The 13,025-nt window shown below is 31.8% G+C and overlaps 1 protein-coding gene across 1 annotated transcript in view; it reads left to right on the forward strand.

Annotated features, from left to right (window-relative positions):
• Positions 1 to 13,025, forward strand: part of LOC129962777 (QRFP-like peptide receptor) — a 105,506-nt gene that overhangs the window by 41,405 nt on the left and 51,076 nt on the right. The window contains exon 5 of the mRNA XM_056076772.1: positions 6,826 to 7,021. Coding sequence (XP_055932747.1) covers positions 6,826 to 7,021 — 196 coding nt within the window. The remainder of the gene's footprint in view (positions 1 to 6,825; positions 7,022 to 13,025) is intronic.

A 13,025-nucleotide genomic window follows, 5' to 3' on the forward strand; every position in this document is an offset into this window, starting at 1 on the left:
TGATATTGACAATGAAGATAATAACAATGTAATTATGGAAGAAGTTATTGCTAATGAGGATAAAATATTAACCCATCAAGAATTGCTTCCTATAATTTATACAGTTCGAAAAGTTGTTAAGATATTTAAACGTTCCTCTATAAAAGATGACATATTAGTAAAATACATACTAACTGAAAATAAAATCGAATATATGTTAATATTAGATTTTGAAATACGTTGGCACCGTTTACTCCTAACAGCACACATCACACTAGAACAGCACACATCACTATTTGAAGATTATATATTACATTCAAAAATCGCACAGAAGAAAGGCATATGGAGATAGAAAATGTCTTATGGTATTTACATAATTATAATGATTTTAAAAATGAAAATGAAAAAGAAGAAAAGAAAAGAACCAATTCAAATCTGATTAAGTTTATAGTAAATTTACTTAAAATTTTTTATCCACAAACCTATCCACATTCAAAAGAATTCTGTTCAGCTATCGAAGATTATGATGACACTCATGTCGATAGTGAAAAGGAATTGTCTCTTGAACAAAAATTAGAATTAGCGATAAATAAGAAAATTTCAACGAACCAAATTACAATACAGAAATCAATGTATCCAAATCATCTCTATATCCAAAACCAACCGATAAGAAATCGATTTATTTGAAGATGAGGGATTTAGAGGTAAATACTTGGGAAAAGTATATCTCGCATTGCTAACAGTACCACTAACTATCGTAGATGCCGAAAGAGCGTTTTCGACAGCTAGTAATTTTTGCTCAAAATTACTGTTCAGGCTTAATGACATTACAATCGATGCATTATGTTTTTTAAGATCACATTTCAAAAATTTGTATGAGTACCACAGACTGAATAGTGATATTTACAATTTTTTGTGATTTAAATAAATAAGTTGTTCCTTTACTTTTTTGTGATTCTTTATATACTGTTATAATTTATAAGTTACAAATTATTTTTTGTGATATTTACCCTTTCTAACAAAACTGGCAAATAAAACAAAGAAACACCTGTGTTTTCTTTCTTTTTCTAAAATTTCGAATACCGGTATTAAAACCGGTATCCCGGTATTAAGATCTAAAAAATACCGAATACCGGTATTGTAATTTTGGTCCGGTATTGCAATCCCTAAATGCAACCTTCTTAGCATGAATATTCATTTTTACAACTGATATTAATGACTGACCTGGATCGATCCATCTGTTTCTGCCTTTCGAATTGTTGCACAGAAGCCATTTTTCATTCCTCATAAAGACTTTTATGCAAAAAATAAAATCTTTCTTTTATACCAAGAAAGCAAATGTCAATTCTTCGGTGTGGGTTGTTTTTTTCCATCTTTTTATGGTGAACCATTTTTTCTTCCTTCTCTGTCTTCCCATTGCATGCAATCGAAGTGATACTGCTTGGCGAATAACACCCAACTGTTCTGCCAAGCTCTTCTTCACTTTGACATGGATTTTCATACTGTGAAACTTAAAAATTCTTCTTCTCTTCTTTTTTTATTGCTCCTTGAAATGGATCATCCTCAAGATGAAATCTTGCAAACCACTTGTTTATTATTAAATGACTCGCAAAATGTCATTAGAACGAAATAGCGTAAACGTTGCTTATGGACATCCGTCTCTTATAAAATTGTTACACTCTGAATGACAACTTTTAAATGACTAAAATTTATGTAAAGAAAAACATCAATGACTAAGCTACATATATCCAAAATGTCAGGCAAATTGGATGTATTAAAATATATTTTTAATGCAACAAAACTCTGAACATCTATTTTTAAGTTTCCAACATTTTCACTAGACAGCATTTTGTATCGGTTTCTACAAAACATAAATGTATATTTGAAACAATTAGACAATATATCAAACCAATATTAGGTATTTAATAAATACCTTTCTCATATAAAAAGAGTACGTACAAAGTGAAAACATAGTCATATTTAAAAAATTCGACCACGAGATTTTATTAAATCTCCACATTTCTGACTTTCTTAAGTCTGAAAAACGAATTTGTGGAATTATGTATATCTGTGAACACGATACAAATACTTTGAGGTAACCGGAGAAAATTTGGTACGAAATCTATAAAGCTAATTTGTAGATCTCTATCATATTTTGGAAAAAATATATTCTTTCTGTCTGGTCGGCTGTCAGAGTAAAAAGGATGACGATAACTTAAAAACGCAAAATGCTGGATAAATAAAATCTGATACAAAGTTAATAGACTAAAATATGGATCCGTATGAAATTTTAATTCAAATCTATCAGAGCACTGATTGTCTGTTAGTCTGTATTTTCGCTTGTATGTAAATTCGGTAATTCGAAATCACAGTAAGTACAATTATTAAAATCTGGTATGTGATCTTAATTCTATTCTAAAATTATATTTCCACGTCCAATTTTGGTTTTAATCGAACGAAAATAGAGAGTCCTAAATGTATGTTTCAACTTCTTTACTATATTATAAGCACTCGTGGAATTCACACCCTAGATCAAGATCCAATTTTTATATGGCGTGAAAGGGCTATAAACTTTCGGAAAGACCACTTCCGTTGATTGAAAAAAAAGAACATTTTATGCATTCCATAAAAAGACATGCTAAAATATCTTAAAAGCAGCTTCTTTCCCTAAATTTCTACCAATTTCTTCTTTTTTATACTAAAAAGAGACTTTCACCATTTCTTGAAAAAATAAAATGTTTGAAAACAAAGAGGAATGATTTTTAAACCTTGAAAGCTTCTATAACACCACTACAATAAAATCCAAAGAATACTGCCATAACATTATTACTCCATCATGGCACCACTCTACGCGGTTTCGAAATCTTTTCTCACGCGCCTTTATTCAAGAAAAACGGATTTTCTGTCGAATTCGATGCAGCAAAAATTTTTATTGCTGAATTCGCAGGCTTGAGGCTATCATTCTATTTTCAGGTCGTCTACTTACATCGGAACTCGTTTTCCAGGATTATTTTAGAGAGACATAACTCACAAAATAAAATTCGTTATTAAAAAAATTCACTTAAAAAATAAATTTAAATAAATTCTTAGCAGAGTTGATAAAACAAAGTTTCATTAACATAATATAAAGTTTACGTTTTACATAAAGTATCGATTATGAGCACTAAATAGCAAACCAAATGACAGAAAATAGTTACAAATTTAATAAAATTTGATTTTAAGAACACATTTTAATTAGCGTAAAAAGGCAACAATGTTAACTTTTTTTTTGCTTTTTACCTTTTAATTTTTAATAAATCAGCCTATTATGAAATCATAAAATCCATTTTTTCTCTAAATCATTAGTAGATGGCGCCATGCGTATCGATACAAATTTTAATTAAATAAATAAATCAAGGTCTGAAAAAAATACTTAAAAGAGTGTATTTTCGTCAAGAACACTTTATTTTTTTAAATTTAAATATTGTAGTATATGTATAAATAAGAGAAAATTCGATTATAAAACTTTTTTCACAAATATTAAATAAATCCCCTGTAATTGGTTCAAGAAAGAGCAAAGTGTCAGGGGCAAAGTGCTTGAAGATCACAGGGCTGAAACTCAAAAATTTACTCTTGCAAAAGCGTTACACTTTCCTCTATCTTTCTTCAATGATATAAATTCTTCATCATAAATAAATACAAATTATGCTTTAGATAATAAAACATTGCCAGAAAATAATCCTTTGAGTCTCCTGGAGAAAAACATTCGTATAATATATGATCTTATACTAGGAGGAACACAGTATAAAGACTAAAACACTGGTAAATCTTTTAAAAGAAATCACTATTTATAATATGTTTAAAATATTAATGTTATAAATAAATGTCTAGGCATTACAATTACAAAGGGACTAAAAACGCTCTTATAAAAGAATTCATTTTTTCATTTATCGTTAAATTATGCAAAAGAAATATTTTATATCAAAATGCAATACAAATTGTTGTTAAATTTCATATATCACTAATATTAATAAAAGAAAATTCATTATGTATATTTATTTATTTATTTATTTTTTGCAACTATTAAACAAAATATTCGGATCTGATCATTTTGATTTTACAAAAGAGAAAAAAAAAAGGTTTTCCTTAAAACGTCTATTATTTACTTTTTGAAAAATAATATTGTAATTGAATTCCCATTTGAAAAATATGTTTCTATTTCATTAGGTTTGTTATCAATTTTTGATATTTGAAAAAAATAGTTATCAATATGTTATTATTTTCAAGTTATATTTTGCGTAATTAAAGTGTTTCAAAAAAATTCATTTCAGTCTCGTTTGATAGCTAGATTGAATTTAAGCACCGAGTTATTCTATATTTCTGCACTTTTTATTAAACTTCATAAAATTCAATTATATGCTGACATTTTAATTTTATTATAAAATATTCATTTAACTTGTATATTAATAATATAATCTATGATGAAAACATGTTATTTTGATTCAGAAGTGTGTTAACTGAATTTTCAAAGCATTTTCTGCAAAAGAACTTCTTAAATATTGCAGTAAAATATCTTGATATTAATTCGCTATTTAATTGGAATTCAAGGATTTTTCTGAATAAACCTTTAAATATTTACGAATTTCAGCTCTACGGTTGAACTGAAAGAAAGAAAATTGATTATTTCTAATTCAATGGCAACGTGTTGATGTTGCGGAGTTCTGCGGCGTGACAAAATGGTCACGAGCGCCTCCACATCATAATTTGGAATAGTTACTTTAATTTATAAGTTTAGGGAAAGATTAAAATTAATTGAAACAAATTTAGACCAGCGCATAAAGCTCTAAAGTCAGGAAATTGGGTATAATTGTTAGATTAATATTTTTATGACATAATTAGTAACAGGAAAAAATATTTTGATTATGTTTGGGCAATAGAGAACTTTAATGGAATTGCAATGCACATGCCTTTTACTATGGCAACTAAATTAACTATTTTGATACGTTATCTTTGAAAAAAATTCCAGAAATTTCACACGTGTATCTTATCGAAGCTATCTAAGGCCAAGACAGGGATAATTTTGAGAAATTTTAATCTACCAGATTGATATACGAGAATTTCTAATTCAGGTTATAAAAAATGATTATTTCATGTGAAATTATTCATTCCATAGCATTCATAACAAAATGGGAAGCTATACCTTAAAGGATTGTTAATATATAATACATATTAGGAAGATGCATGATATGTTCTACGCATTCAACATGAGTTACATTTGTTATGCAAAAAAAAAAAAAATCAAATCGGATATCTATTTTTTGCCACATGTGATGTAACCTAACGAAGGTACTGAATTCATCCCTGCGTCAATTTGGTCTTGCAAATCTTGAAAAATAACAAGAATCGGTTTTTAACACACACCATACAATTGGTTGCAAAAATTCCCAAGCTATTTCTTGAAAATTTGCGTTCGAAAATACTTCGAATATTTTCAACATTTTCATCTAACGGAGGAGGACGACCAGCGCTTTTTCCTTTGCATATATAGTCATTTTTTACAAATTTCGTGTACGAATTGTGAACATTCTTATGACGAGGCATATCTTTATTGACTTACAACAAAATGCAAAAATGGATTCACTCTTTTCAAACAGCAGTACACAAAATTGGGATCGCCATTTTCGCAACTCTCCTATCGCCATTTTCTTGCAAAAAACAGCGCCGCTTTTAACAGGATTATTCGAATACAAAAAGAAATAAAACTTCGAACTCTTTTTTGTACTTTTCTCTATTCAGTATCACTTAGTATGCATCAATCTCTATTATCATGTGAGAAAATGATGTTGTTTTGGTTTGAGGTTTTGAAAACCTCAAGATGCACGGGCCGAAAACTGGCGATTTATCGCTTTTGAGGTATCAATTTTTCTCATTTAGGCTTTTTATAAAATGATAAAGAAGGTTGTCACATTTGGCGACTAACCGCCAATAAAAAGTTACAACTTGGCGTAAATGTCTGCCATGTATCCTACTCTCCTGTCTGGCCTATAAAGGGCAGGCTCGTAAGAAGTTATCGCAAGAAGAAGCATAAAGAAGAAAGTATTTGGGAAATGTCTGTCTGTTTGTCTCTATATCTGCTGTCTAGCTTGAGCTAGATAAAATTTCATATACTATCTTTACACCAAATTTATATATTCCCATCAAATTTTGTACTAAATTCGTTGAGAAGAAATCCATCTATCTAGCTGTTCGAATATAAGTTAATATGATAGCTACAAAACGAAGAAGCCAAGATGGATAAAATCCGGTGCATATTTATAACATCTAAAGTGTAGATACTTATCAAATTTTTAAAAAGTGATTCACCGTCTGTCCGTTTGTTCTTTCAGAAACATGAAAATGCGATAACTGAAAACGCAATGATTTAAATATATCAAATATGATACGTGATTTTTTTTACTGTAACAGTAGTTTTGTGTCAAAGTTTCGTTTCAGTTGGTTCGTAAAGACGCGTCTAAAACACAAATTCGATTTTCGACTACTGTTAATCCCTTGTCAGTGATTAATCGCCAAAACACCGCCAAGGATCACACGACAGAACCATTAAAAATGCTAAATTGTCTCCAGAGGTTTCGTTAACTATTGTACGACAATGCCATGTAAGCCGTTCTCTGAAATAATACAATTGTTACAGATAATGCTGGACAGTTTTGGTCAGATCATTTGGTCCGGCTAGTATTATATTCGTATTTCGAACTATTTTAAGCCTATCTGTTGCTTATCTTTTCGATGTATTTATACACTATTATGGTTTGTCTCCAGTATTTTTGTTGTTGCTGAGTGTTAATGCAGGAAATTTGTCATTTTTAGCCGCGAGCTGTCCTTCGTTTACTGCGTGGAGGACTGGTCCAGCGATCGGGCTCGGGAGGGGTTTGCCTTTGCTACCTTCACCCTGGTCTTCGTGCTGCCCGGAGCTACCATGGCCGCTGCCTACTGTAGAATTGGAGTCCGGCTCTGCGGAGGTAACACAGGCCTCAACCGGTCAGAAGGACATGCGGGAAAACAGGTAAGAGTCCTTTTCTTATTCCTTTCACTAATTCCTTGTGAAATTAATGGTTTCGTAATAGTCATCAAGAAGAAAATTGGCAAACACATGCAATATTTGAAACCGGTAAAAGTAATCTCAGAATTTGGCGTCTTTTTGCTCTGTTGGCGCGTTTGGGTTCATAATGACAATAAATAATGGGTAAGAGTAATTTTTTCGTAACCTTTGCTGGAGTACAAATTGAATTTTATTTACCTTCAGGAAGCTAATCCGTTTTCTAAAAACTCATTATGGCAGTTTTTTAAACATATAATCTCGAGTGAGAGTTGGTTTTGATTCTAGAATGCATCATATAGCCATTGGACTGCACGTGTTCATTTTCATTTATAATCATAAAATCATAAAACTTCACCTGATTTTTATAAAGAATGAGTGTTTGAGAATCCTTTTTACTTTCCTTTTGTATGCGAAGTACAGAGAATCCCATTAAACACAAAGAATACGGAAAGTGCTGTAATCATCCAAAAATTTGAATTCGAGATTTTGGCGAATCTTTACGTTTTAGATCTTTTTGAGTTTGAAAAAAAACATTTGGGGGAAATTTCTGTCTATATGTAACAAAGATAACTCAAAACTGCTTGGATATGGAATTATGAAATTTAGTATACGGTCTTTACACTTCATTTGAAGATTTCTGTCAAATTTTGAGCAAACTTCGCACAGAAAAAAGTCTACGAGTCCGGCTGTTTGGGTACAAGTTAACACTATTGTCATAAAACGAAGAGAGCTAGATATATAAAATTCGGTGCACAGATTTAACGCCCATTACCTGGACATCTATTAAATTTTGTGTCAAATTAAACAAAGGGTTGATGATCTGTTGGTCTGTATTTTCAGAAACTGTATTCCAAGGTCAGTTCACCAAAAAACTAACCAAGGATCACACGATAAATACAATAAAAATGCTATATCCATGCCAAAGGTTAATATTTTTGTACTCCAAAGGTTAATATTTTGTATTTGTACATCCAATACAAAGCTTTCTCTAGGATAATATCGTTATTAGAGAGTATGCGAGAAAATTTTGGCAAGACCATTCCCGCTGGTTTAAATGCTTTTTTAAAACATTTGTACAGTGCGCGAAAAAAGTATAAGGACAACATGTAATTGCATGAAAATATGCTTTATTTCCATTCCATCTAAATGAACTTCTTATATTTCTTACTTCTGCTGCATAATTTTGTGATAACACTTATACCACATAAAAAACATAATTTAGCTTCAAAATATTGATTTTACAAAATTTAACATTAAAGGAAATACGGAAAAAATTATAAGGACATGTTGTAAAATACTTAAAAAATGTTTCAATAATCAAGAAAACTATCTTTCTTTTCAATCACTTGAATAAGCCGAGAGGTCATAGATCCTGAAAGATCTTTTAAAATGTCCAGATATATTTTTTCCCAAGCTTCTTTGATAGCGACGACAAGATCTTGTGTACATTGATACTGTGTGCCGTTTTTATAAACTTCTCGGGCTAGAAGTCCCCATAAGTTTTCGATTGGATTAAGATCGGGACTTCTCGCCGGCTAATCAAATAAATTTACAGAATTAGCTCCAAACCAGAGTTTTGCACTCGTAGAAACGTGTATCGAAGCATTATCCTGCTGAAAAATATAGTCCCCTGAAGTAATTAGTGGCACTACAGGTAACAGACTTTATCCTAACATATCAACATACCTGTCCGAATTCATTTTACGGTTGATAAATACAATTGGAGTGGTTCCATTTGCCGCAAAAGCGCCCCATACCATAACCGAACCACCACCATATTGACGTCTGGAAAACACTTCCTTGGTCTTTCGCAGATCATACCAAAAATAACGAAACCCATCCGGTCCATCAAGACTGAACTTTTTTTCGTCCGAAAAAATTACATCAGCCCACTTTTGACCAAGAGAAATGTATTTTTTGGCAAAGTAAACTCTTCTTTTCTTATGATGATTTGTAAGAGGGGGGCGTGACACTAATTTCCCATAAGAAACTTGAGGATGTTTACTCAAAACATTTTGAACAGTCCTTGTTGAGCATGGTAAACTCAAATTTTGTCTAACTTCATTTGCGGTTTCTCTTTTCTCGCAAGCTCTCCTTACAATCATTCTTTTTTGTCGACGAGTGAGAATTTCTGGTCTCCCAGTTCGCTTTTTCATACCATACATCCCAGGATTTTTTAGAAAATTATAAACCACCGTTTTAGATCTCTTGATTATTTTTAAAATTTCCCATCCACTTAATCCACATTCTCAAAAAGCAACATTTTTTCCTTTTTCAGAGTCAGGAAGTTGAGTTCCTTTGGACGTCATTTAAAAATTCACACTGAAAGTCGCCGAGTGGGAAATTCTTTTCGCAAATGAATCTTTTAACTCGGAATTGTCATTTTATGCTCTCAAATATGCAAATTTTTAAATAATTACTGGAAATAAAGCAATGTCCTTATACTTTTTTCCGTTTTCATTTAGGTTTAAAAATCAAAATTTAAATTTTAGCAGATTTAAAATTGAAAATTTTAATTACTTTAAGCATAAAATATTTTAGTTTTACTTCTATTTTTGCTGCAAAAATTTGCATACGATTCTGTAAACAAGGCTTTTAGATTTGGCGATTTTTCGCGTGTCCTTATAATTTTTTCGGGCACTGTAGAAACAACCGATATATGGCAATAGCGACGCTAGAATTAGATTTACATCGTAAACTTTAAGAAAATACCAAGATGGCTATTGTATAAATAGTTCTACTACTATAAAAAAAATTTGTATTGTAAAAAAATATATTCGTAAAAAAGAACTTTTATTTAATTCCAACTATTAGTTCACAACTGACCCTATATATATTTATATATCTTGTTCAAATTTTTAATCCCTAATAAAATAATTTTTAATTCATCCACTCAAATTCAAATACATTTTTTTAAACTTGTAGTGGATGATACTTGATGTTAATACAGTTTTTTTTTAAATATTAATTCATTAATTAAATTTGTCCAGTCATTTCTATTGGGTCGCCAAAGTCGCCAAATTTGTCACCATGTCGTCAAATGGTCGCCACGTTTGTCGACAAGCTCTATTTTGCCACTTAATATTGTAATTCTGTCATTTGTATATACACATTTATATTAATTGTAATTATTTAATAAAAATTAACTAAAAAAATGTGTTGACCTAAGTAGAAATTGACTTAAAATTTTTTTATATATATATTACTTGTTTTTATTGCAGAATCGTTATAATGATTTGTGTCACTGGGATATTTTTTTATTCATATTGCATTCATTTTTATACACATTTTATTTTATTTTTTAATTTTACAAAAAAATAAATTAAAAAAAAAATTTTAATGATTTTTTTAAATTATATGCAATTATTCAAAACGTATATATATATATATATATATATATATATATATATATATATATATATATATATATATATATATATATATATATATATATATATATTGCGGTTGCGGTGCAGACACGAGCCGAGCAAAAGGAGATTGAATTCCTTCGAGTCGTGGATGCGTTGGGCGTAACATGGCTAGTTACACGCACCGCGAATTGGCTGACATGCATTTAGTTTACGGCATGGCCAACTGATATGGGCGAGAAGCCTTGCGAATGTATTGTCAAAAATATCCTAGTAGAAAGATGCCTAGCCGCTCATTCTTTGCTACTATTCACTTAAGATTGTGTGAAACCGGCTCGTTAGACGTGCACAAGCCAGATTCAGGTCGCCAACGAATATTTCGGACAGTTGATGCTGAAGAAAGAGTTGTCCAAGCACTTCAGCGTAATCCTTCAACAAGTATACGAGTTGTATCCCGAGAGACCCATATTCCCCAAACTATCGTCTGGCGCATCCATACACGACGAAGGACTTTACCCATATCATTTACAACGCGTCCAGGCACTTCAACCGGGAGACTACAGCAGTCGTATGGATTTTGCGCGGGGGTATGTGCAAGTAAAAGCTGCCGACCGACATTTCGCTGCAAGTGTTCTGTTCACGGATGAGGCTGCATTCTCATTAGAGGGTGTGATGAATTGTCACAACTTGCATAGATGGGCAGATGAAAACCCGCATGCTACACGTCCGCACGCCGCACAACGAAGATATTCCGTGAACGTGTGGGCTGGCCTTGTAGGAGACTGTTTACTTAGTCCGTACATTCTACCAGACAGAGTGAACGGTTCCACGTATCTAACATTCTTGCAAGAGGTTCTGCCAGACATGCTGAATAATGTTCCGATGCCTATTCGTCGACGCATTCAATTTCAACACGATGGCGCTCCCGCACATTTCAGTACACACGTCAGAGCACATCTGCAGGCTACTTTTCCTGGCGGCTGGATTGGTCGCGGTGGACCAATTGCATGGCCACCACGATCACCAGACCTGTCTCCCGTGGATTTCTTCTTATGGGGCTTTTTAAAAGGATTTGTGTATGAAACACCTGTTGAAACGCCAGAAGACTTGGTAGGAAGAATCGTTGAGGCAGCGGGATGTGTTCGAGATACACCTGGTATCTCTGAGAAGGTGCGCAATTCCATGCAACGTCGATGCCAGGCATGTCTCGATGCATCTGGTAAACACTCTGAGCACCTCCTGTAGGCGCAACGTTTGGCATGCATAAGTCGCATGTCAGTTGTTAATTATCAATAAAATGTTCTGTATTGATTTTGTTTCTTCTCTTTGTGTTATGTATTATTTTAGACGCCCTTTAGCAGCTCCGCATCACAGTTGCGACCCCATGTTCCTATGCAATTTTTTATCCTTGTTGTATGACTGATCTGCCGTGTCATTTTGTCCACGTTTTTTCGGAACACCCTGGATATATATATATATATATATATATATATATATATATATATATATATATATATATATATATTAAATTTTAAAAAATCATTCATTTTAGAGTTAATGTATGTAAACAATACTGAATAAATACACAATACAGAATAAAGTTTTAATCGAGTACATAAAAACTGTTTTATGCGACCTCGCTTGTTCCTTCGCTGAACACCCATATAGTAATCCAATCTATTCCATTCCTGCGCGAATGATTCTTCATGGATATTTCCATTGTATTCATTTACATCCATTTCATTCTTTATGGATGTAGCAAGAAAAAGAGGATACCCTGGTAAAATAAAGACATAAATATTAATTTTAGAAGATTTCGTACATGATGCTGCAAATATATTTCACAGCGGTTGGTGAGAAATGAATGATGAAACGAGTGTTGTTCGTTTGATCAATAGAAATCCCATAAATATTTTACAAACAAAAGCACAATATTCTCTCTGTAGAATATTCACTTTTTGGAGGGGTTGTAATCTACTTTAATGTACTCTTTGAATTCCTCACCAGTTTGGTAACCCAATAAAGCAAACAGTATTTCTTCAACCAAACTGATACATAGTATTGTTTACCATGTCAGCCATCTTCATTTTTGACTCCTTTAAATCTAGCGACTAGTGTTGGAATCCTTTTGATGTGAAGAGGCACATTAAAGTACATTCCAATCTTTTTTTATTCCCTATCGTTGCTTACAAAGAAGTTACGCTTATAAATATTCTTTGCAGTTGTTTCAAATAATCATGTATGTATAATAACAATAACACAAATGAAAATACAAACGACAAAAGACGAGGAAATTATGAAAATAAAATCAAATATTCCTTAATTTCCTCGTATTATTGTATTTTTTATTTTTGTATTTATATGCTGTTTATTAGCAACATATATACTTTTAAACTGAAGATAGTCAGAGTCTCATTATCGACGAAGATATAAAAAAAATTTGAAACTTATGGGAAAAGGTTTTTCTTTATTATTCCCGCTTTACTTAAATAAAACATCGAAATAACCATTCGGCATTAACCGTGTTAAATGAAATGCGAAAGTTGGCGAATTATTGCTGGAAAAAATCCTATTTGATATCCGCATCAATTTTTTTGAGT

The sequence above is a fragment of the Argiope bruennichi genome, chromosome 3, assembly GCF_947563725.1.
Source record: "Argiope bruennichi chromosome 3, qqArgBrue1.1, whole genome shotgun sequence".
Taxonomy (NCBI): domain Eukaryota; kingdom Metazoa; phylum Arthropoda; class Arachnida; order Araneae; family Araneidae; genus Argiope; species Argiope bruennichi.